Source organism: Erythranthe guttata, chromosome 1, assembly GCF_056151865.1.
Source record: "Erythranthe guttata isolate IM_541 chromosome 1, IM_541, whole genome shotgun sequence".
In the NCBI taxonomy this organism is placed as follows: Eukaryota; Viridiplantae; Streptophyta; class Magnoliopsida; order Lamiales; family Phrymaceae; genus Erythranthe; species Erythranthe guttata.
Genome location: NC_142533.1, coordinates 5630401 through 5653772, shown reverse-complemented (window position 1 = coordinate 5653772; position 23372 = coordinate 5630401). Strand labels below are relative to the sequence as shown.

The 23372-nt window shown below is 31.6% G+C and overlaps 1 protein-coding gene across 1 annotated transcript; it reads left to right on the top strand.

Annotated features, from left to right (window-relative positions):
• Nucleotides 1-12910: 12910 nt before the first annotated feature.
• Nucleotides 12911-16475, top strand: LOC105965887 (protein NRT1/ PTR FAMILY 6.3). The gene is made up of 4 exons (XM_012990431.2): nucleotides 12911-13431; nucleotides 13508-13547; nucleotides 13628-14229; nucleotides 15442-16475. Exons 1-4 carry the CDS (start codon nucleotides 13133-13135, stop codon nucleotides 16316-16318), a joined length of 1818 nt encoding a protein of 605 aa, XP_012845885.2. The 5' UTR covers nucleotides 12911-13132; the 3' UTR covers nucleotides 16319-16475.
• The last annotated feature ends 6897 nt before the right edge of the window (nucleotides 16476-23372 follow it).

Here is a 23372-nt window from a genome sequence, read left to right as displayed (position 1 = left end):
TAGAGCAAACATTCATTCCCGAATTTTCTGAGCAGTCCTGCGAAGAAATTCACCATAAATCAACCGTTTGTCCGATTGACTTGAAAGTTTTACAGTAGCTTCCTGGCCCATAGAAATATAATCCTTCAGAAGGGTTACTCGATCGGATCATCGGTCGCGGAGATATCAGTGAAGGAAGAGGACAGGAAATTTCTGGACAGCAGCTTTTAAGAAGGTTGGAGCCTTGATGTGGATCATCGTTCGTGCGCTGAAGATAGAAACGAATCTGCTCGCGAAAACTGTAAGTTGCTAGATTAGATTTATTCCGCTTTAAACGAATCTAATCAAAGCATGTTAATAAAATTAAAACCGGCTAATCTAGAAGCTCTTGCGAATTTTCATTGAATCCTGGGCTTCACATCCCAATACCTCTTACATAACGAATGATTCTTTTGACAGCGCTTAGGTGACATTCCTTGGGATTTGATTGATATATGGCACAAACTCCAACACTATATCATATATCTAGTCTGCTAGATGTAAGGTACAGTAGACTACCTATCATGCTTCGATACAGTGTGGAATCTACCGAGGTTGCCTCCAACTGTCTCGACAGTTTATCGTTCGTTCCCATAGGAGTTCTAACAGTTTTTGCAAATTCTAACCCAAATCGTTTGACAAGACTTTTAGCGTACTTGGATTGATTTATGAAGATTCCATCACTCAATTGTTTAACTTAAAGACCTAAAAAATACGTAAGTTCTCCAACCATGCTCATTTCAAATTCGTTAGACATTCATTTTACAAATTCTTCAATTTTTGTTTGAGATGTAGACCCAAAAACAATGTCATCAACATAAATCTGAGCAATCAGGATGTCTCCCTTTGATTTTTTAAAGAAAAGAGTTCGGTCAACGCTACCTTTAGTGTATCCCTTGTGTGATAGAAAGTCTGTAAGACGCTCATACCAGGCTGTAGGCACTTGTTTGAGGCCATACAGGGCTTTGTTCAATTTGAAAACATGCGTAGGATGATGTGGATCTTGAAATCCTTTAGGTTGTTCAATATAAACTTCTTCTTTTAAAATACCATTTAAGAAAGCACTTTTAACGTCCATTTGGAAAATTTTGAATTTTAGAAAACAAGCAATAGCAAGAAGTAATCGAACAGATTCCAGTCTAGCTACAGGGCAAAAGTTTCATCAAAGTCAATGCCTTCGATTTGACTATAGCCTTGTGCAACTAATCTAGCTTTGTTACGAACGATATTTCCATGTTCATCAAACTTATTTTTAAAGACCCATTTTGTACCTATTATATTGACATTATCAGGCCTAGGAACCAAAACCCAAACGTCATTTCTAACGAATTCCAGTTCCTCATGCATGGCTTGAATCCAATATTCATCTAGCAGGGCTTCTTTAATATTTTTGGGTTTTATAGCCGAAGTGAAGTAAACATACCTTGTCATTTCCTTGTAGTCGACCTTGGGTTTACCTCTGGTTTGAATTATTTTTTCTACCGGACCAATGACTTGATCCAGCGGATGATTCTTCTTGACTCGTTTTGAGGGTTCTTTTTGAGTTTGATCACCCAATTCGAGAGGGCTGACTCCAGCTTCATCTCCAGTTTCAGAACCAGCGTCACTTTCTTCTGAGGTGGTAAGAGTTGCATCAACTGTTGGAACTGTTGTTGTGACACTATCTGATTCTTTTGTTGGTTCATCTTCCAGTGGACCTGCATCATTATTAAAGTCATCAAATTGAACATATGCAGATTCCATAACAGACTTTGTTCTTAGATTGAATATTCTATAGGCATAGCTATTTCGAGAGTAGCCTAAGAAAATTCCTTGATCACTTCTAGCATCAAATTTCTCAACCTGTTCTTTGTCATTCAGAATATAACAAGTACAATCAAAAGTACGAAGATAGCTGAGTTGAGGTTTTTTACCTTTCCAAATTTCGTAGGGAGCTTTAGTGTTACCTGGTCGAAGATAAACTCGATTTATAGTATAACATGCAGTGTTAATTGCCTCTGCCCAAAATCGATGAGCAATCTCCTTTGCGTTCATCATGACCCTAGCCATTTCTTGCAAAGTGCAATTTTTGCGTTCAACCACTCCATTTTGTTGAGGAGTTTTCGGTGCGGAGAATTCATGAGATATTCCAAAATTTTCACAAAAGTTAGAAAATAAAGAATTTTCAAATTCTCTTCCATGATCGCTCATAATTCTCTCAATGTCATGATGTTTTAAACACTCACCTTTTTGTACAAATTTTTAAACACATCAAAAGAATCAGATTTTTCCCTAATAAATTCTACCCAAGTAAATCTGGAAAAATCATCTACACACACAAATATGTACCGTTTTTCACCTATAATTTCTACTTGCATTGGTCTCATAAGGTCCATGTGTAGAAGTTCTAGGTTTCTACTGGTTCTAACATTAGCTAAAGCCCTGTGTGAACTTTTGATTTGTTTACCCATTTTCCAATCACCACATATTCTTCCTACTTCTTTAGTAAGTTTGGGCAGGACCTCTAACATACTCACTACTAGAATTTTTTATCATATTATCAAAGTTCAGATGTCCTAACCTTTTGTGCCATAAGACTGTAGAGTCTGACGAACTGTAGAAACAGTTCATACAAGTAGATACTAGAATATAGCAGTTGTCAGATGATCGATTTCCTTGAATAACACAATTCTCATCTTTGTCTAAGACTCGACATGCGAATTTGTTGAATCTAACTTCGAGATCAGGTGAGTACCCAGTCCTACCAGAATACAGAGAGCGAGCCACTAGTTTTTTCACAAGTTTTAAATATTTGAAACATCTAGGGCGTATGTGACCTGGATTTTGACAGAAAAAAAAATAGGAATAAACCTTTTCTTTGAATGGAGCGTCGTTGCTCCAACAGTTGCAACTATTTGTGAGACAGGAGTTTGTTTAACAAAGTTGATCTTTTTGTTTTGATTTTCTTTTTGTTTTAGGTCAACTTTGGGCAGCTGACTTGCTCATATGCCTAGACGATTATAGTTCGGTTTATTGTTATTTAGGAGTTCATCTAAATTACCTCTACTCGTGTTCAATTTTGCAATTTCTTCTTGAGTTTGAGTAAGCTTAGTTTCCAAACTATTTTTCACTTGATCACTTGATATGACTCTATCTTCAAGAGTAGAAATTCTTACATTTAGTGTCTTGTTTTCCTCTATAAGCACAAGCTTCTCCTTTTATAAGAAGTCATTTACCTTAACAACGTCAAGCCATTTTTGGTACATTTTTTCGTATACCTCTTTTACTTCTTTTAATGTTGGTTCTTCCTCATCACTGTTGCTGTCTGGATCCTCTGCAAAAGAAGAGTCTGTGTTTAGATTTTTGTCATTATCAGAACACACAATTTCATACCTGAATTTTGTTTCACAGACCGTTGCAACAGTTGATTCTGAGTTGTTCAGAGGGACTTTGCTGCTGAATGCTACAAAGTTGGTGACCTGGTCGTTGTTTCTTTGATCATCATCAGAATCTTCTTCATCACTCCAAACAGTAGTAAGTGACATTCTTTTCTTTTTCTTCAAGGTGTTTGCGCATTCTGATTGAATGTGACCAAAGCCTTCGCATACTCGGCATTGTATTCTTCTCGGTTTTGAATCCTCTAAGTTGTCTTGATTTGAGTTTCTCCTAGGATTTTGAAAGTTCAGAGGTTTCCCAGTGTTGGGAGAATTTCCCTTTTTACCGATCCTTTTAAGAAATTTCCCAAAGTTTTTCGACAGCAGTGCCAAGGATTCTTCAACTGACGTTCATCTGCTTGAGTTGAAGGATTTTGTGGAGTTGCATATGAAGTTTCTGCTTGAACGTCTATCTTCTTTTCTCTAGCCTTTTAACGATGATTTTCACCATGATTGAGTTCTTGTGCTAGAAGTTTCCCCATGAGTTCGTCTAATTTGAGCGTGTCAACATCTCTGACTTCTTCAATAGCAGCAATTCGGTAAGCAAATTTTTTTCAGGTAGTGAACGCATTGCTTTTCTCACTAATTTACTCTCCGAGTAAGGTTCACTGAGTGCGTATGATTCGTTGGAGATATCGCATAGTTTAGCATGGAAGTCAGTGATCATCTCATTTTCTTCCATCCTTAAATTTTCAAATCTGGGGGCCAGCATCTGTAACTTGGATGTTCTTACAGTTGACGTTCTTTCGTATGTAACTTGGAGAATTTCCCAAGCTCTTTTTGCAGATTCACATGATGCTATCAGTTTAAACTGATTATCATCCACACCAGTAAAGATTGCGTTTAGGGCCCTTGAGTTGTAGTTTACGAATAATATCTCCCTATCACTCCAATCTGCTTCTGGTTTGATGACTTCCACTTTGTCTTCTCCTTTGATCATTGGAGGTGTCCAACCAGTTATGATGACACGTCATGCTCTCTCATCTATGGATTTGATGAACATCTTCATTTTTTATTTCCAGTATGAGTAGTTGGAGCCGATTAGAAGAGGTCCTTCTCGTTGAGTGTTCATATTTGCACAAAATAAGAGTAATAAGTTCCCAAAGTCTCACTAGGTGTATTTAGTGACAGGCTCTTGATGCCAATTGATATAATTATTTCGTGCAAATTAATTATATATTTATGTCGGATGAATCCCAGATTCAGTTTTAGATATTGTTTCACTATTTTACGGAGAGTTGCAACAGTTAATGAAACAGTAATAAAAAAGACACAAATTTTAAAGTGGTTCGGATACAATTGTACCCTACATCCACGGGGACCTGCAAATGAAATTTACTAATTTTTAGTTTTACGAATACAATAATAGGACTTAATCAAAATACAAATACTCCCTCTTTGTCGACGTCGTTCTTGTATACTACGCTAAATTATCAATCTTCACTTTGCAGCACGTCCCTTGCTCCACATGGTTGAAATCCCTTCAACGATGAATCCCTCAATCGGCGGATCGACCTCCTCCCGAGATCTTCTAAGCTCTCCTCCCGAAGAACCGATCTTCTTTTCACGTGAAAGAAGCAAACCTTTATGTCTCTTCTCAAAAAAGATCAAATATCAGGAGCAACAACGTAAAAAGAGTATAAATTATTTTTCTCTCTCACAAAAAGGACTACATTACAACACGCTGGTGCTCCTATATTTATACTTCCTTGGTTGAATAGACGAGTCCTACAAAAGATTAGAGCCCATTAGGTTAATTTCAATCTTACGTAAGGAAAAGAAATTGTGTGATAAGGAAAGTCTTTGTCAAGGAAATTCCTTGTTAACACATGACTCACACTATTAAAATAAATTAATAACAAAATAAAAGTTTAAAGCATTAAGAAAACTTCCCTAGCTTTAGACACATTTTTCACACGTGCTGAAAAATAAAGTCAGAATCCTCTCGGATTCTAACAATACCATATGAAGTCAAGTGCATTTTGAATTTGTTATAAGTGAATTTCTTTTTCCACCGTTTTTTTTTTCTACAATTTTTTTTTTTCATACAGGAGCTTGAAATTTAAAAAAACACAAAAAAAATAAAATATATTTTTTAGTGGATATAACCAAGTTTATGAACTCATCAAACCAAAAGATCACATAATTTCAAACAAAAAGAAGAAGAAACAAAATAATGAGAAGACAATAAGGAGACATGACCACATACATCACTATGATTTTTATTTTTTTTCCAAATGGAAGATTGGAAATAACTTTAATAATTTAAATAAACAATTTACAACATTTTCTAAATTATCAACTAATGCATATTGTATTGTTGGTCATCCAATGAGAAACTTTATTGACTTTTTTTGTCATTTAAAGTTTCTACCTTTTTTAAATATGACATAAAAGAGGATTCTTTATAATAACTCAGGTATATATAACGACTATAAAATAAATTTACAATAAATATAATATGCATATATTGGTTGATACATAAGCAACAAATATATTCATTCATTGTAGTCTGATTTAATCTTCTTGATTTCTTTCCAAAACTTTATCTTTGAATTTAACAAGTAATTTTCCGTGCGATGCATGGAGTTGAAATAAAATTATTACTTAATAAAATTCGATTTATTAAAAAATATCGGTATCATTGTTACAAACTTATCAAATTCAAAACTTAATTAACTAATAGAAAAATAAAAGACATAGAAATACACAATTCTATCTTGTATTTTGTTAATGTTTAAAAATGAAATAAAATAAAATATAAAATAAAAAATATCCGGAGCAATATCTACACAAAAAATCGTAAAGTTGCCATTTTTCGATAAAACAAAAATTCTCAAAAAATCATAAATGAACAAATGATTAGCAGTATAAACAATAAGCTCAGATTGCCTCCTGAGAAGCGCGTAATATTCATCAGCCGCACTCTTAAATCGGTACCAAAAAACTTCACATAAACCCTCTTATCAACCATTAGTGATGCCTTGAAATCCGTAGTTGCAATATCGATAAAATCCAGAATTCCAATATCTTCAACAACTACATATTTATCATGTAAACCACGCATCCCTCAGTTTTTAGCTCAATTGCATTCTCAAATTTATCATGCTCAAGCATTTTAATATTTTCTAGCTCAAAAGGGTTTGTTTCACTGCAAGCTTCATATGTATTTTCTTCGCCACGAGTACGATCTATATCATTTGGAACGTATTTAATGGTCGGACATGAACTCTCAAACTTGTATCTCTAAATTCATAATTGATGCTCGAGTGCTTGATTCAAACCTCCGAATGGATGCATTAATGGGTTTCTCGTTGCCCTACATATTTCGGATGGATGTTTGTGATACGATCTCTTGGATATCATAGGATTTCTTTACGAAATGTAAGAAAACTCAAAAAAATATTATTTTGCATAATAAAAACCTAGCATACGAAAATCCTAGAATCCTAATCCGGCCAACAAGGAAAGACGATTACCCACCTTAATTAAATACTAACAATTCTTAACCCACTAAACACACGGCAACCCCCTAACAACTGACCCTAAACTATTCTAATTAACCATTAAATAAATAATGGGCAAATAGCAAATAGGCCCATGACAATGGACTTAAATGCACATAGGTTCAGACATAAAACAGTCTTTTTGTCTAAAATATCCCTCATAATATAATTTCATCAATTACATCCATTATACATTTAACCTCATCAATATTGCACATTGACCCCGGATTTGAACAAATATATCACATTAACCCCTATTTTCATAATTTTTTGATTTTTTTTAGAAAATAATTTTTTTTCAGATTTTTTTTTTCCGGCCAGATTCCGGCGTTGATTTTTTTTTTTTTTTTTGAAAACTATTTTTTTTCTAAAATAATTTATTTTAAGAAAAATAAATTTTCAATAAAAAAAAATCAACGCCGGAGACCAGCGGTTGACCTGCCGGAAAAAAAAAATTGGAAAAAAAAAGTTAAAAAAAAAAAAATTAACACCGGAGACCGGCAGTCTCCAGCGGTTGCGGTCAAAATTGGTTAATTGGTTAAATTGGGCTAAATTTGGGTGTAAATCATGAAATTAGAGTTGAATTAAGGTTTCAATAAGTTGGGGGTAATTTTGGTATTTATAAAAGAGTTTTTCTTATTTGCAAATAAGTTTGAATGAGGTGGATTTATTTGCAAAACAAAAAAGTTAGATATCATTTTTTTAATTAAGTGCTCTTGTCATGGACCTATTTACCATTTTACTATAAATAATTGCTAACACAATAATTAATTAATAAACTAAGTAGTAATATATTGTAACAGTCTGAGTAACCTTCGTTAAGTCAGCGAACACGGATTCCAAGTTTGGTTTCTAACTAGGCCTCCTACAGATTGAATTCATTCATATTCGGTTAAGGTGTACGAACATTGTAACCTGATATGTAATAAAAATAAGAACAAAATAAAAATAAAGACGGGAAAATAAAAAGTGCTTGAAGTAAGAATAGTAGCTTAATTCTTATATTAGAAAAATGTAGAAAATAACATTTGTTTCTCGAAAATGGCATTTTCCACACTTGCAATCGCATATCGTAAACAAGTAATATATTGGATTGCGTAGAGCTGTGATGTGTCAAACTATATAAGTAATAAAATGGGCTCTTGAGAGTCGGGGTATTGAAGCCACATGGAGCAAATCTTGTTTTCTACTTCTAAATACCTAAACCATCACTACTTATTTTTATCGAAAACATGGAAATAGGGATATAAAAAATATTAACAATCTAATTAGAATAACAAATAAATGATAATTAAATTCAAGAAACAAAAGCCAAGGTTATCACATCTTCCCCTATGTGCTCTTGTAAAAAATGAATCCCTGATTTTAGCAAGCCAAAATGTTGATTTAATTATAACCAATTGTAATAATTCATTACTATCCTAACATGCATAATCAATTCACGATATATCTACGAACTGCGTCTTTGTTATTTTTCCTTATTTTGCATGCTTTGTAACCGGTTGGTATAAGAAACCTACTCGTGATCTGATCCTTTAACAACTTTTCAATACACGAAATCTCGGTTTTTTCTCCCGTCTTCTTCCTCAAAATATTCTGCAACTTTTGCTTAGCTTCAATAAGAATTTTTTTTTTTAAATTTGAGCATCAAATAGTGGTTGAGACATTTGATACTTAATTTTGATGCTCCGTTGCAATTGGTCGCCTTTTGTACTAGCGGAAATCGGATTGCCTTATCAAAATTTGGAAACGAATTATTTCAGTTAATATTCACAAGTTATGTATTGGAGTGATCTTATAGTATTAGCATACAATTGAAGCCTAATAAAATTGTTTAATTCTATACTTTGTGGAGTCCCGCAAGGGATGATCTAGTGGCTGGAGCAAGTGAATTTGTATTAATTGATCCAAGTACAAAGCCCCTTGTCAATGGTCGCTAGGTGAAGTTTGTCGCACATTGTTAGTCCAAGTGTGATTTACGTCTCTCGTATGGTTTGCAAGCTACTATACGAGAGTACAGATTTATCCAGTGCATCTATATAATTTGTTGCGAATTCAGTCACTAAAAAAATATTTAAATTGTGGCAACTAAAACAAGGACTGGTTAATATAAATATTGATTTGCCGGCTAATATGTTAATTGACAATCGAGAAATAGTGTTATAGTACACAAAAATGTCGGCTTCGACGATAAACATAGTGTTCAAGTTGCTAAGTCACGAGATGCTATGTTCAAGTAAAACAAAGTTCACAGCAGATCTCTCGTGGATTATTCCTTTCATTTTTTATCTATTTTTTTTGTTTTTAGACACAATAATCGATGATCAGAAATATTATCTCTATTATTCTTATTTTTTGTTTGTATAGAATATATATATGTTTCCGATAAACTACTAATTAAATAACTCTTTCGAATTAAATAAAAAAATATAATCAACATGACTAATCTGTATTTGTAGTCTGTGAAGTTCAAAAGTTATAAATTATTGGGAAAATTAAAAGAAAACCACTGAGATAAGGTTTTATTACGAAAATCCCTCATGTTTGAGTAATTATAAAAACCTTCTTAAGGTATGTTGTTGTCTTACAAAGTCCCCATATGTTGTTACTTTAAAAAAAAATATCCGAGTTTTCTTCTCTCTAAAAAAAATATCCCCAATATTTCTTCTCTACTAGGATAATTTTGATCATTAAAAAGTAACATAAAGAAAATGTCACGTCTGTAAGAGTAGAATCGGTATTTTTTTTCCGAAAACATTTCCTGGAATCTAAAAAAAATCGTGAAAACTAACACCATATATGTATGTATTGAGGTAAATAGCACTTAACCCTCGTGGTTATAACCTTTTGCAGATGGTTTTTATGTGCTTGTAATATCAGTACATAACTCCCTTGTAGTTTATGGAGGTAACTTCCATTAGTTTTTTCGTCAAATCTAACTGCGTACGTCAAACTTCAACGGGGTCATCTGCAAAAAATAAAAGAAAAAATTAAAGCACATAAGGGGATCTTCTGCCAAAAGAAATCTTTGACGTTTGACACTGACAGTCAAGCTTGACGAAAAAAACTAATGGACACTATCCTATATATCAACCACGAGGAGGTTATGTGCTGATACTAAAAGCATAAGGACTCATCTGCAAAAGTTTTTAAACACATAGGGCTAAGTACCTATTTATCCATGCATATGTATTAAAGTATATGTATAATTGTATGAATATTAACAAATATATTAGTTAACTATTCTATGTTGTCTCCTAGACTCCTAGAGCTATGCCCACATCCCAACATCATAGAATTATTGGTGACGTAATGAGGAATAACTAGTCGGGTCGGTTCGGTTCGGTTTTAGCCAAAAATCAAACCAAACCAAATATATCGGTTTTTGTAAAATTAAAAACCGTGTATGTCGGTTTTCTATCGGTTCGGTTTCTTTCGGTTTTGGTTCGGTTTCGGTTTTTTTCGGTTCGGTTTCGGTTATTTTTCGGTTCAAGTGTCACTATTTATTCAAGTTGTACAAACAAAATAATACAATTACAATTACTTTCACAACTTACTAATGCAATGAAAATATAAAATCTTTAATTTCATAGGACTTAACATAATTTAGATGATGTATTATGCTTCATTTTTTTTTCCTACTTTCATCTACCACATTATTAAAACCATAAACTCAAGTAAATTTTTACTTACTAAATAAATAAAATACAATGTCTCAATTTATGAAAAATGCTTAGAATGAGACAAGTAATTGAAAGATAGAAAATAAATATTAGGGTAAAATAATAAATATATTATATAAAATGAAGTCATTTTATAGTTTCGGTTCGGTTCGGTTTTTCGGTTCGGTTATTTACCTTCCCACCATACCGAACCGAATAAGTCGGTATTTCAAAAATAAAAAACCGTACATGCGGTTTGCTATTCGGTACGGTTTAAAACGGCTCGGTTTTTCGGTTCGGTTTTTCGGTTTCTTTGCTCACCCCTAGTTTACCGGGATCTATAAGATGCTACACTGATCTATACAAAATAACTACCCACTAAACACACACATACACATGAGTGTGTGTTATTATGTGTAAATCAATGGTGCAGGATCACCCGTTGTATTTCACCAGGTGTAGCATCTACAAAACCGTTTGTAAATCTCGATCCATTATTTGCATTTTCTCATAAATCATTACACTTCTTTTCCTTTTCAAAAGAAAATAGGAAAACCCCCTCTCTCAAATGTTTTCCAATTAATTGTGACATTTAATATTTTCTTGAAAAAAGACCAAGTACATTAACTAGAATTAATTGGTGCATACCGAATAATTAAGGCTCTTCTATCCAATTAATAGAGTCCACGTGGCCATCCAAGTAGTATAAATTAGTGCTTAAACATCGAATTAAACTCATTGATTTGATAATTAATTAAATTAGCATGGCCAATCTCATCTCCTCAGCCTTGTGTATTCTCATCATCCTCTTTTTCTCATCAGGTGAAATTTATTTTCACAAAGAGCACGACGGATTTTGTGAAAATAAGAAAAAATATTTATTTCGAATTTTCAACTTTTCGATTTGAATCTTAAGAAATTTCCGATTCGACACGACTATGTTGATTTCTTACATATTTTTTCTATTTTATAGAATTTATTATGATTTGGTCATTTTTTTACGATTCAAAATTTGTCTTATTTTATAGATGTTAAAGATGAAATATGACCTCATATTTGAAATAAAATCAAATAACTATTAAAAAAATTCATTATATTATTTATTTATATATATTGTTTAATGCTGCTATGAAGTTTTACTTCAATATTTTAATTCATACAATTCTCATAATAGGTAAATAGTGGAAATGTTTTCGATTGAAGGTCGACTTGAGTCCATCCTTACCTGAGGATGGACTCGTCTTTGGTTCCAAATTACAATCCGTAACTTCCTTATCTTAAACTTCCTTATCTTATGTGTTAGACTTATTTAATATTGTTTTCCAATTCAAAATATGTAAATTTACTTTTTGTATAAAACTAATTTGTTAAACATTAGGAGAGACAATAAATTTTATATACATACATAATAATAAAATAAAATAAAAAATTAAAATTTGAGGGGGTCATGGCCACCCCTGGTCCTACACTGACTTTCCCACTGCAACTACACGCTGGCACTGTTGCTGCCTCCACCACCACCGCCATCACCACACCATCACCATCACTACCACCCACCCACCACCACCACCGTGATCGTCAACCCATTGATTTATTTCTTTTAGTTTTTGAATTTTGTTTTCTAAATTTTTTTCCTCCACCACCGTTTTATTTTTTAAAAAAAATTGTTGATTTTTTTTCCAGTGTCGTTTTATTTTTTATTTTTAAATATGAAATTATTTTTTCGTCGTTGATTGTCTCTCAACGGCGTTGACTTTTTTTGTAAGTTTTTTTTTCCTATCAATAAAGTAAAAGTACTATCTAAAACAGTAATATCACGACATTACTGTCTAACACATAAATATTGACATACCTAAAAAAAAATACTAAGAACACCAAAACTGCCATAAATCTAATAAAAATAATCACAGAACAGGCAAGAATCAATGTGCAAAAGTAATGAAATATAGTTCAAATCATCTCATCACGAATACCGAACGGATGCTAGTTGATTTTAAGTGTGGCATGGGCGGGCTTTATATACTTGTACCCGGTACATGTACGATAAGTCGATAACGAAATGGACGCCTAATCAAGTGGGGCGCGCGTATATACCCACCTGAAACGTGTCCCATTACCATTCTAGTCGGCACACAAGTGTGACGAACTGATTCGACAAATACAAGGACGAATGTTAGTGTCGAAAAAATTAAGCTACATTTCTTTCCTTCTTTTAGGTGTTTTTACTATTTTTTGTCGAATGGCTTAGCCCCCCACTTAAATGTCTAACGATCCGCCCCTAGAAAAACGTATAGCTAGAGTTCACCTGGACGAGCTCAAACTTAATTGCACCTCTGATATTATTTATATTACGAATTATTATAATATAAAATAAAGTATTAATTGACAAAAAAAATGCCAATAAAGGTAAACTTACACGAGCTAAAAGTTTCATGATATCTGTCCGAAAAGTTTATAAAGTGTCTCTACTCTTTCTTTTTTATCACAACAACTGCAATTTCACGAGCCCAAAAAAAAAAAAAAAAAAAAAAAAATGGCGACACTCCCCAAAACAAAACAAGGGGCGGAAACCCTCCCAGATGCGTGGGACTACAAGGGCCGAGCCGCCGTCAGATCCTCCTCCGGCGGCTGGGCTAGCGCCGCCATGATTCTCGGAGTCGAGACCTGCGAGAGGCTAACTACTCTCGGGATAGCCGTTAATCTTCTCACGTACTTAACCGCCACCATGCATTTGGGCAATGCCACGTCAGCAAACACCGTAACCAACTTTCTCGGCACTTCCTTCATGCTCTGTTTGCTCGGCGGCTTCATCGCCGATACCTACTTAGGAAGGTATATAAACAATAAAATACATACATATATATGTGTATGTATATATTAAGCGAATTTGATGTTTATGATTTTACAGGTACTTGACAATCGGGATCTTCGCCGCTGTTCAAGCAATGGTATATAAGAGTTCATCTTACTTAATATGTTTTCGTAAGAATTACTATTTATTATTTTATTTGTATTTTTCTTGATTCAGGGAGTGGCGCTCTTGACTGTATCAACAATAATCCCGGGTCTCCGGCCGCCGAAGTGCGCCGCCGGCGGGGAGTCATGTATTCCGGCGACCGGAAAACAGCTCATGGTACTCTACGCAGCGCTTTACATAACGGCGCTCGGGACCGGGGGGCTGAAATCCAGCGTGTCCGGGTTCGGTTCGGACCAGTTCGACGAGTCGGAGAAGGAGGAGAAGAAGCAGATGATCGCGTTCTTCAACTGGTTCTTCTTCTTCATCAGCATCGGAGCGCTTTTGGCGGTGACTGTACTTGTGTACATACAGGATCATCTCGGCAGGGATTGGGGTTACGGGATCTGCGCCTGCGCTATTCTTGTGGGGTTGTTGATTTTCCTGTCGGGGACTAAACGGTACCGTTTCAAGAAGCTTGTCGGCAGCCCGCTGACGCAGATCGCCTCCGTTGTGGTGGCGGCGTGGAGGAAGAGGAGTCTTGAGCCGCCGTCGGATTCTTCGCTTCTGTTTGACGTTGACGATGTTGTCCTCGCCGGCGCCGGTGGTGGTGGTGGGGAGGAAGGACAGGTCAGCAAGAAGAAGAAGCAAAAGTTGCCGCACAGCAAGGAGTTCCGGTGAGTAATATATTTTCCTTTTCTAATTATTGTGTTTTACTATTTTTAGATCTTTCAATAAAAATAATATTACTTTTTTTTATTTTAATTTTTAATTATTATTTTTAGTATAAAAATAATATATCTTTTTTTGTCAATTTTATTTTCTCAAAACATAACATCTTTTCTAAATAAAATAAAAAATACACCCAAAATCGGGGGAAACTTTATACTACACCTGCTGATTGTTAATCGTAGATTTACGTATATCACACACACACACACTCATATGTATGTGTGCTTAGTGGGTTGTTATTTGCGGTTAACCGATACCTGGTATAACCCGGTGTAGCATATTACTCCTCGGGCCAAACATATAATAATATAAAAAATTGTTTTATAGTTTTTTGGTTAAAAAATAGTGGTGATGAATGTTGAGCAGAATTTCCCTTATATGATGATAATAACAAATTTAGGACAAAGAAAATATGCATTACGAAGGTGACAATAATGGTGGGATTGGTTTGGAATTTAGTGATATAAATCCCCAATCTGCCAAATTAAATGAAATGATTTGAATCAAATTAAATGTTAATAGTATAATAGATGAGTGGCAAAAAAATAAAGTGGGACCCACCTTGGGTTTTGCAAGCTGGACAATTATTTCAGTTTTGCTGTTCATTGCATCACCAAACATGTATCTAATGCAGCTCATATGATTGGTTCCTAGAATGTGTTATTACATTAATTATTTTTTATATATATATAAAAATATATATATATATATATATATATATATATATATATATATATATATATATATATATATATATATATATATATATATATTCTTTGGATAATTGACCAAGACATGAAGATATGAATCTATTTTGGCAGTGGGGCCCACTAACAGCTGATTTATTTCATTTTCAAGAAATATAGTAGAAGTTAAATCATTATGTTCTTTTTAGATTCAAGTGTGACATAAACAACAAAAAACTTTGAAATGAATTCATCTTTTTGTCTGTATTTCTCAGTGTCAGAATTCCATAGTTGGAATCTCTTTAGATGCATGCATGTGTTGTAATATCAACAAACATTATTTCCGTTCTCAAATTAATATTCGTGAAAGATCTGTTGCCGATCATATTTTTTTCCTAGATACGCGAGTCTTTAAATACGATTAATTTTTTTTTTAAATTATGTGTTTAATTTCTACTTTGTATGTTGAAGTTTTCTTGACAGGGCAGCAATTAAGGATCCCAAAGTAGCCATCACAACATTATCCAACAAATGGCAACTCTCAACCTTAACCGATGTCGAAGAAGTCAAATTAGTGATCCGAATGCTCCCGACGTGGGCAACGACGATAATGTTCTGGACGGTCTACGCCCAAATGACGACATTCTCCGTCTCGCAAGCCACCACCATGGACCGCCACATCACCGCCTCCTTCCAAATCCCGGCCGCCTCCCTCACCGTCTTCTTCGTCGCCACAATCCTACTAACAGTGGCGTTCTACGACCGTTTACTTGTCCCGTTATTCCGGAAGGTTCTCAAGAATCCACAGGGGCTCACCCCACTCCAGAGGATAGGGGTGGGCCTCGTCCTGTCTATTTTGGCCATGGTGGCGGCCGCATTGACCGAAGTCAAACGGTTAGGTGTGGCCAGGTCATACGGCCTGACGACGTCCAGCGGCACTGCAGCAGCTGTAGTGCCGCTGAGCGTCTTCTGGCTGGTCCCACAGTTCTTTCTAGTGGGGTCCGGCGAGGCTTTCACGTATATCGGCCAACTCGATTTCTTCCTTAGGGAATGCCCTAAGGGAATGAAGACGATGAGCACGGGGTTGTTTCTGAGTACACTGTCGTTAGGGTTTTTCGTGAGCTCGATTTTGGTGAGTATAGTGCACAAAGTGACCGGACAAAAGAAGCCATGGTTGGCGGATAATCTTAATCAAGGGAAGCTTTATAATTTCTATTGGCTATTGGCAATCTTGAGCACTTTGAATTTGGTTGTGTTTTTGGCTATTGCCAAAGGGTATGTGTACAAGGAGAAGAGGCTTGCCGAGGAGGGGATTGATCTGGAAGAAGAAGAACTTGCTTGCCATTAGTAATTCTAATTATTTGTCATAAATTGATTTTCATAATCAATAATTATAGGTTTTAATTATATATAATATAAGTAATTTCATGTATAAAAATTAAATGTGGAGAGAGAGTCATTTGACATGGAAAAATAAGTGGTCTCATGTTTTTCTTTTGTTCTTACCTTTTCGGTCTTGTCATTTTCGGTGTAATATAATATGATATAAGATAGCTATGGTGATAAAAGAAAGTATGGGAAATAAGAAGTTGCCATGTCTTGATCAATTGACTATACAATTGAGAACTGCAATTTGATGTATACAAGTCATTGTCATTAATTATACAAAATTTCACATGATAATATTTATTGCAAATATTTTTTTAAGTTCGAGCTCGTCGAACATGGTCGTACAGTGCAGTTTATACAAGTTCTGTCTCAAATTTAAATTATAAGAAATTTCATAGTATAAGAAAGACTATTAAAACCTACAGTCCATCATGGATTAACTCTTTAGCAACCTTTTAACTCGTAATCAAGGCAAGGATGGTTTGTTGTCAATTTAGAAAGAGTCGATGTACTTAGTGTTACTGCATATAATAGATTCATTTTTTCGGTAAATATGAGTTAACTCCATTTTAAAAAGGGTAAATTATGGTCATTCTCTTGAGGTAAGGTCAAATTACGAAAAAATCACTCATATTTGGGTAATTACAAGGGATGGCAAAAAAACCCGAATCGCTAGCTATCCGCGGGTATCCGCTCCGTTTAAAACCCGTTACCGGTACCATTAGGGTTTGGTAATGGTTTTGGTAAAAGAAAAGAAAACCGTCATGATTTTGGTATGGTTCTGGTTTTACCTTTACGGTCATGGGTACCCGACCATATATATATATATATATATGAATAAAAAAATAATTTTGAAATTTCTTTAAAGAAAGTATTAAATAATTTAGGGAGGATATATTTGTATAATTTACTTTTTTTTTTCTTTTTTTTTCTTCCTCTTTTCAGATAGTTACTTAAACGTTATCGGACCTAAAGTTATTTTTTATTACCATAATTTAAATGGTAAATGGTTACCCGTGGGTACCCGGATATTCGTGGTAATGGTTCTGATATTTCCATTAACTTTTTAAAAGGGTTTGGTATGGTCATGGTTTGAGCTATATTAAATGGTAATGGTTCTGGTATTGCACTTTTTCGAGGGTACCCGCTCCGCTGCCATCCCTAGTGATTACAACAACCCTTGAACTATGAATCTTCTTACATAACCATCCTTATTGCGCCAAATTCAACAAAATCTTCTAGATTCCGTTGAATGTTCTCTAGTTTGTACACATTTTGAGCAAAAATATTATTTATGATGCACCACAATCTGATATTTACAAGTTAAGAGACACATCATATGATCATCTTGTTTCAAAATGTGGAGCTCGAATGGGATAAAACGGGTACAAAATGGGGTAAAACGGGTACAAACTGGAGAATATTCCACATAATCTAGCAGATTCCACTAAATTTGACACAACAAGGGTGGACATATAAAAAAATTCATAGTTGAGGAGGATGGTTGTACTACCCCAACATGAGGGGTTTTTTCGTAATTTAACATTACCTCAAGGGTGACCGTAATTTATTTATCTTTTAAAAAAATAGAAAATTTTGGTTTAGACTTAAACCGAATCAAACACGGTTGTATATATATAGTTTGATATAACGAAACAAATCTTCAATAACATAATGTAGGATTTCATCATTCAATCATCTTTGATTAAAACGTGGAGGGCCTTTATTAAAGTAAGTGGTGATGGAAACTGAGTTCATGAAAACTTTGAATCCTCTTTTGTAGCCACACATGTGTTTTCCATGTCTTTAGCTAAAGAAGATGTTCTTTTAAGACAACAACTCCAATAAACTTTTGCCCTCGTGATTATTGTTGGTCATGTTTCAATTTTGTCCACGACTTACTTAATTTCCTTCTTTTTCGTGACTATAAGAAAATAACATTTCACTTTTTGTTTATCATTTGAATGTAATTGTTGCTCTTTAGCTTTGCACAAGAATTAATGATTTCATTAACCGTGTCTTGATTTTAGCAACATATATGTTTTTAGATTAAAATAACATTGTCCTGTAATTAATAAGAGAGATAACTCAGTTAAAAAAAAACGATAAAGCCTTGTGGCCAGAATCTGGCCGGCCAAAATGGCCAATTCTGTAAATTTACTATAAAAGTATTATGTCCAATTACTATACTGTCCTCTAACTAATATTGACTATTTTTAATTTGAATTTGATTTTTTCTCTCTCTACAATATAATTACCATAATTTCAAAGGTCAATGTATTAAATGTCATATTACAACTTCCAATCAAACAACAACGTCAATTCATTTCAACTTTTTTTTTTAATTTTATTATTACTTTCTACATTACTTTTTCACTATTTTTCCTTTATTTTTTTTTTGGATATACACCTATGGCAACCTTATAATTTTATGTAAATTCAAAAAGGGTTAATTAAAGTTTACACTCCATAAAGCATACCCTATGTAACATTTATCCCTAAAGTATTATTTGTAACATTTACCCCTCAAAATACAATTTAGTTTGTATTTTAAATTCTAATTCCTTAAAATTATTTCTTTTATTGAAAGGAATAACTAAAGAATAATTAAGTTATAAAAATAAAATATATGCTGAAAACTCCAATATTTTAAAATTTAAAAATATTATAATAAAAGAAAAAATTGGTTTGAACAGGTTGAACCGATCTAACGGTGATCCGAATATCTATCTAATTTTGTGTCTAGTCCGGTTCTAACACCATTAATAAAATTTTATTAGGCTCAATTTTATTCCTAATTTCAAAAATTAGCATTTAGAATCATGATTAACTACTCCAATTATCAATTAGACAAATAATTATTGTAATTAGTTAAAAAATGGTCATATAAAAAAAACAATTTATCATATTTCTAGAGAATTAAATCCGTACAATGTTTATTCTAAAACTAAATCTTCAAGAAATTGTCTTATTTTATAATTAATCGAGATGCTAACTTAATTACTGATCTTAGGTCTAAGACAAATTAGAAATTTCACAAAGTTCATATTGAAAAATATATTAGTAGATAATTATAATAATGTAAAATATGATTCTTATCATAATTTAGTAATTTACATATCAATAATAACATAAATAATCTACAAACAAAAAACTATATAATATAACTTTATATACTTTACTCAATATTAATCAAATAATATGATATGATTGTACCTTATTTGTATTTTTTATTTTTCGTGAAATATTTTCTATACATGTCTAATAATAAAATTGTATGAACTAGAATACTTGGAATTTTATAAAATATACTTAACCTACACTTCAAAATTATATATAGTTCTATAATCTTAGTTTGATAAAAAAATCCATACAAGCAGTAGTGGATTAGTAAAATATTCTAGAATTTGTGCATACATTACAAAAAAATATATGTAATGGTTTGTTAAATAAGTTTATAGTTTATATATTCAATTATGTTAGTTTTGAATTGTTGATTGTTCGAAATGTTTTAATATATAAATTTTCAAAGTCATCTATAATAATAATAATAATAATAATAATAATAATAATAATAATAATAATAATAATAATAATAATAATAATAATAATAATAATAATAATAATAATAATAATAATAATAATAATAATAATAATAATAATAATAATAATAATAATAATAATAATAATAATAATAATAATAATAATAATATAATAATAATAATAATAATAATAATAATAATAATAATAATAATAATAATAATAATAATAATAATAATAATAATAATAATAATAATAATAATAATAATAATAATAATAATAATAATAATAATAATAATAATAATAATAATAATAATAATAATAATAATAATAATAATAATAATAATAATAATAATAATAATAATAATAATAATAATAATAATAATAATAATAATAATAATAATAATAATAATAATAATAATAATAATAATAATAATAATAATAATAATAATAATAATAATAATAATAATAATAATAATAATAATAATAATAATAATAATAATAATAATAATAATAATAATAATAATAATAATAATAATAATAATAATAATAATAATAATAATAATAATAATAATAATAATAATAATAATAATAATAATAATAATAATAATAATAATAATAATAATAATAATAATAATAATAATAATAATAATAATAATAATAATAATAATAATAATAATAATAATAATAATAATAATAATAATAATAATAATAATAATAATAATAATAATAATAATAATAATAATAATAATAATAATAATAATAATAATAATAATAATAATAATAATAATAATAATAATAATAATAATAATAATAATAATAATAATAATAATAATAATAATAATAATAATAATAATAATAATAATAATAATAATAATAATAATAATAATAATAATAATAATAATAATAATAATAATAATAATAATAATAATAATAATAATAATAATAATAATAATAATAATAATAATAATAATAATAATAATAATAATAATAATAATAATAATAATAATAATAATAATAATAATAATAATAATAATAAAAAACTATACGTGAAAAGAAAATAACACATTGATTATATTTTTAGGCTGTGAGAAAGCGTGTAGAATGATTGGTTACTAATTTTTAGGGTGGTAACTCACGTAATAACAGATTAAGAGATAAATTAGGGAGGAAAATTAGGAAGAACTTGGAGCCAAAAACATTAAGGGTATATATGGTATAAACTATAAAAAAAAATTAAGAATTAAATAAATATTAAATTCTGGCCAACCAGATTCTGGTCATTTAGCATTGTCCAAAAAAAAAGTGTTGAAAAAAGTAAATAAGCATATAAACTGGAAATTAAGTTATTAATGTAGTATTGAAAATTTAAAGCAACAGATAATATGAAACAAATTTTGTTTTCGAAAGTGACAAATATTGTGAAACAAAGAGGAAAATATATACTTTTATGTAGACTCCCGAAGGACCGTTGTCCTTTTTATCTTCTTGTCTCCGATATTGTACTAGAGCATCTCCATAGACAAATGCTGAGATATTGAAATCTTAATATTTATATTATACCTAATGTTTATTTAGTTTATATATTTGATAGAATTTACAAATGTATAATTTGTTAGCTTGAATTTGACAGCAATTGTCCACGTGGGGAGGCCCAGTTATGGACGGCCCAAATTGAATGCCGTCGGAGCTTGTGTGTGTTGAATGCACGTACTATAAGGCTAAGATTTGTGCATTTCCGTCCTGCAAGAGATGGCCTATCGGTTGGAGTAAGTGAGCCTTTGTCAATTGACCCAAGTGCAAATCCCCTTGACAACGGTCGCTATATGGAGCTTGTCACACATGGTTAGTCTAGTGTAGCATTTTCATATTTGATTCAACTCGTGGGCTAAAATATAGTTTTACCTTGGAGATGAAATTCAGATCTATAAATGATCAACATCTAAAAGAAAGCTTCTATAAGTGAGAATAACTAATAGAATGTTGCACTTAGATGCTACACAATTTATTTATTTATTATATTTTTTTTCTATTTTTTTTGTTAGCTATAGATGCTACACTACTATCTCCAAATTAATGTCGTCGTCCATTGATGATTGATGTAAACCTGGAACGAATAAAAACGAAGATGGTGTGGTTTGGGCATCAATTCGACTAGTATGACTATGCTCGAAACGTGACACGCTCTTGACAAAAGCAATCTGCAAATAGGTAGAGACATCTCCTACAAAACAAAAGGGGAAAGCGAAAGATAAAGCTTTACTTCACCACGATTTGATGCCAATTTCGTGGAAATTTTGCAATCGTATATTTTTCTTTACTTTAATTTTATAGTTCATAATCATCAGGTGATCTCAGTTAGACATTTTCACAGATCGAAACTAATCATTTTTTTGTACGTCGTGGTTACGAGCCGGTTCGAACTTGACGGGTCATGTAATTGGTGGTTCTAGGTGCGGTTCAACCTTTGAATTTGAAGAAAACATTTATTTAAATTTTATTTGTCATAGTTTTAACTTCAAATTTAAATTTGTAACGTATAATACAACTTAAATTGCCTGCATATTGAGATTATAAAAGGAATCAAAGTCACATGAAGTTTTTCTAAGCTCAGGTTCTTAGCTAAGATCAAACATTATATTGTCGAAGGTGTTGATCACTGATCACCACCTTCGGCAGTATCTACAAATTTTGTACTCTATATTTTGTTCTTGTATATCTGTCCAGGTACGATACAATTGTACATGGTACTCTACCATTATCTTGTATTAAGCTAAAGTTTGATGAAAAAGATCTTGTCAATTTACCCACTAATGAATTTTGTAATACATAAATTTATATTATTTGAATGTGTACATACATTTATTGAGCTAAACATTACACATTAATTTCATAACGTCACGTAACGTAAATTTATTCATATATGTTTGGTTATTGTTAATATATATATATATTAGAGATAAAAAGAAAAAATACATTTAATATTTAATTTGAGAAAATATAAGAAAACTTACATGTAATAAAATAAATTATTAGAAATAAATTTTTTGAACATTTATTAATATTATGTTATAAAAAATAGGGAAAACAAAGGGATTACAAAATATACTATAATAGTAGATATGGCAATACGGTATTTTCACGGCAGTGAGAATGCAATACCATTACCGTATCAACCATTTGCAATACGGTACCAATACCATACTGAATGAATTGGTAACTATTACTTTGGTATGTTTTCGGTAATCTTCGGTACGTATACCGTAGTACTCAACAATTGGTAATTTTTTCTACTCCTAATGTCAACAAAAGTTAAAACAAAACAACTTTTGAAAATTAAATTAGTTTAACCTAAGCTCAGGTGAAGTTATATAAAGTTAATAATTGTTTGTGTCATTTTCTTTAATTCTTACATATATGCATATACATTTGATAATATGTATGTAGTTCAATTTGTATGTAATTTTTTTCAA

Bases quoted from the DNA above. Each gene is read 5' to 3' on its own strand.
- LOC105965887 (XM_012990431.2), top strand. From the start codon at position 13,133: ATGGCGACACTCCCCAAAACAAAACAAGGGGCGGAAACCCTCCCAGAT. The intron at 13,432-13,507 runs GTATATAAACAA...ATGATTTTACAG, and splicing joins GCCGATACCTACTTAGGAAG to GTACTTGACAATCGGGATCT. The intron at 14,230-15,441 runs GTGAGTAATATA...TGTATGTTGAAG, and splicing joins CCGCACAGCAAGGAGTTCCG to TTTTCTTGACAGGGCAGCAA.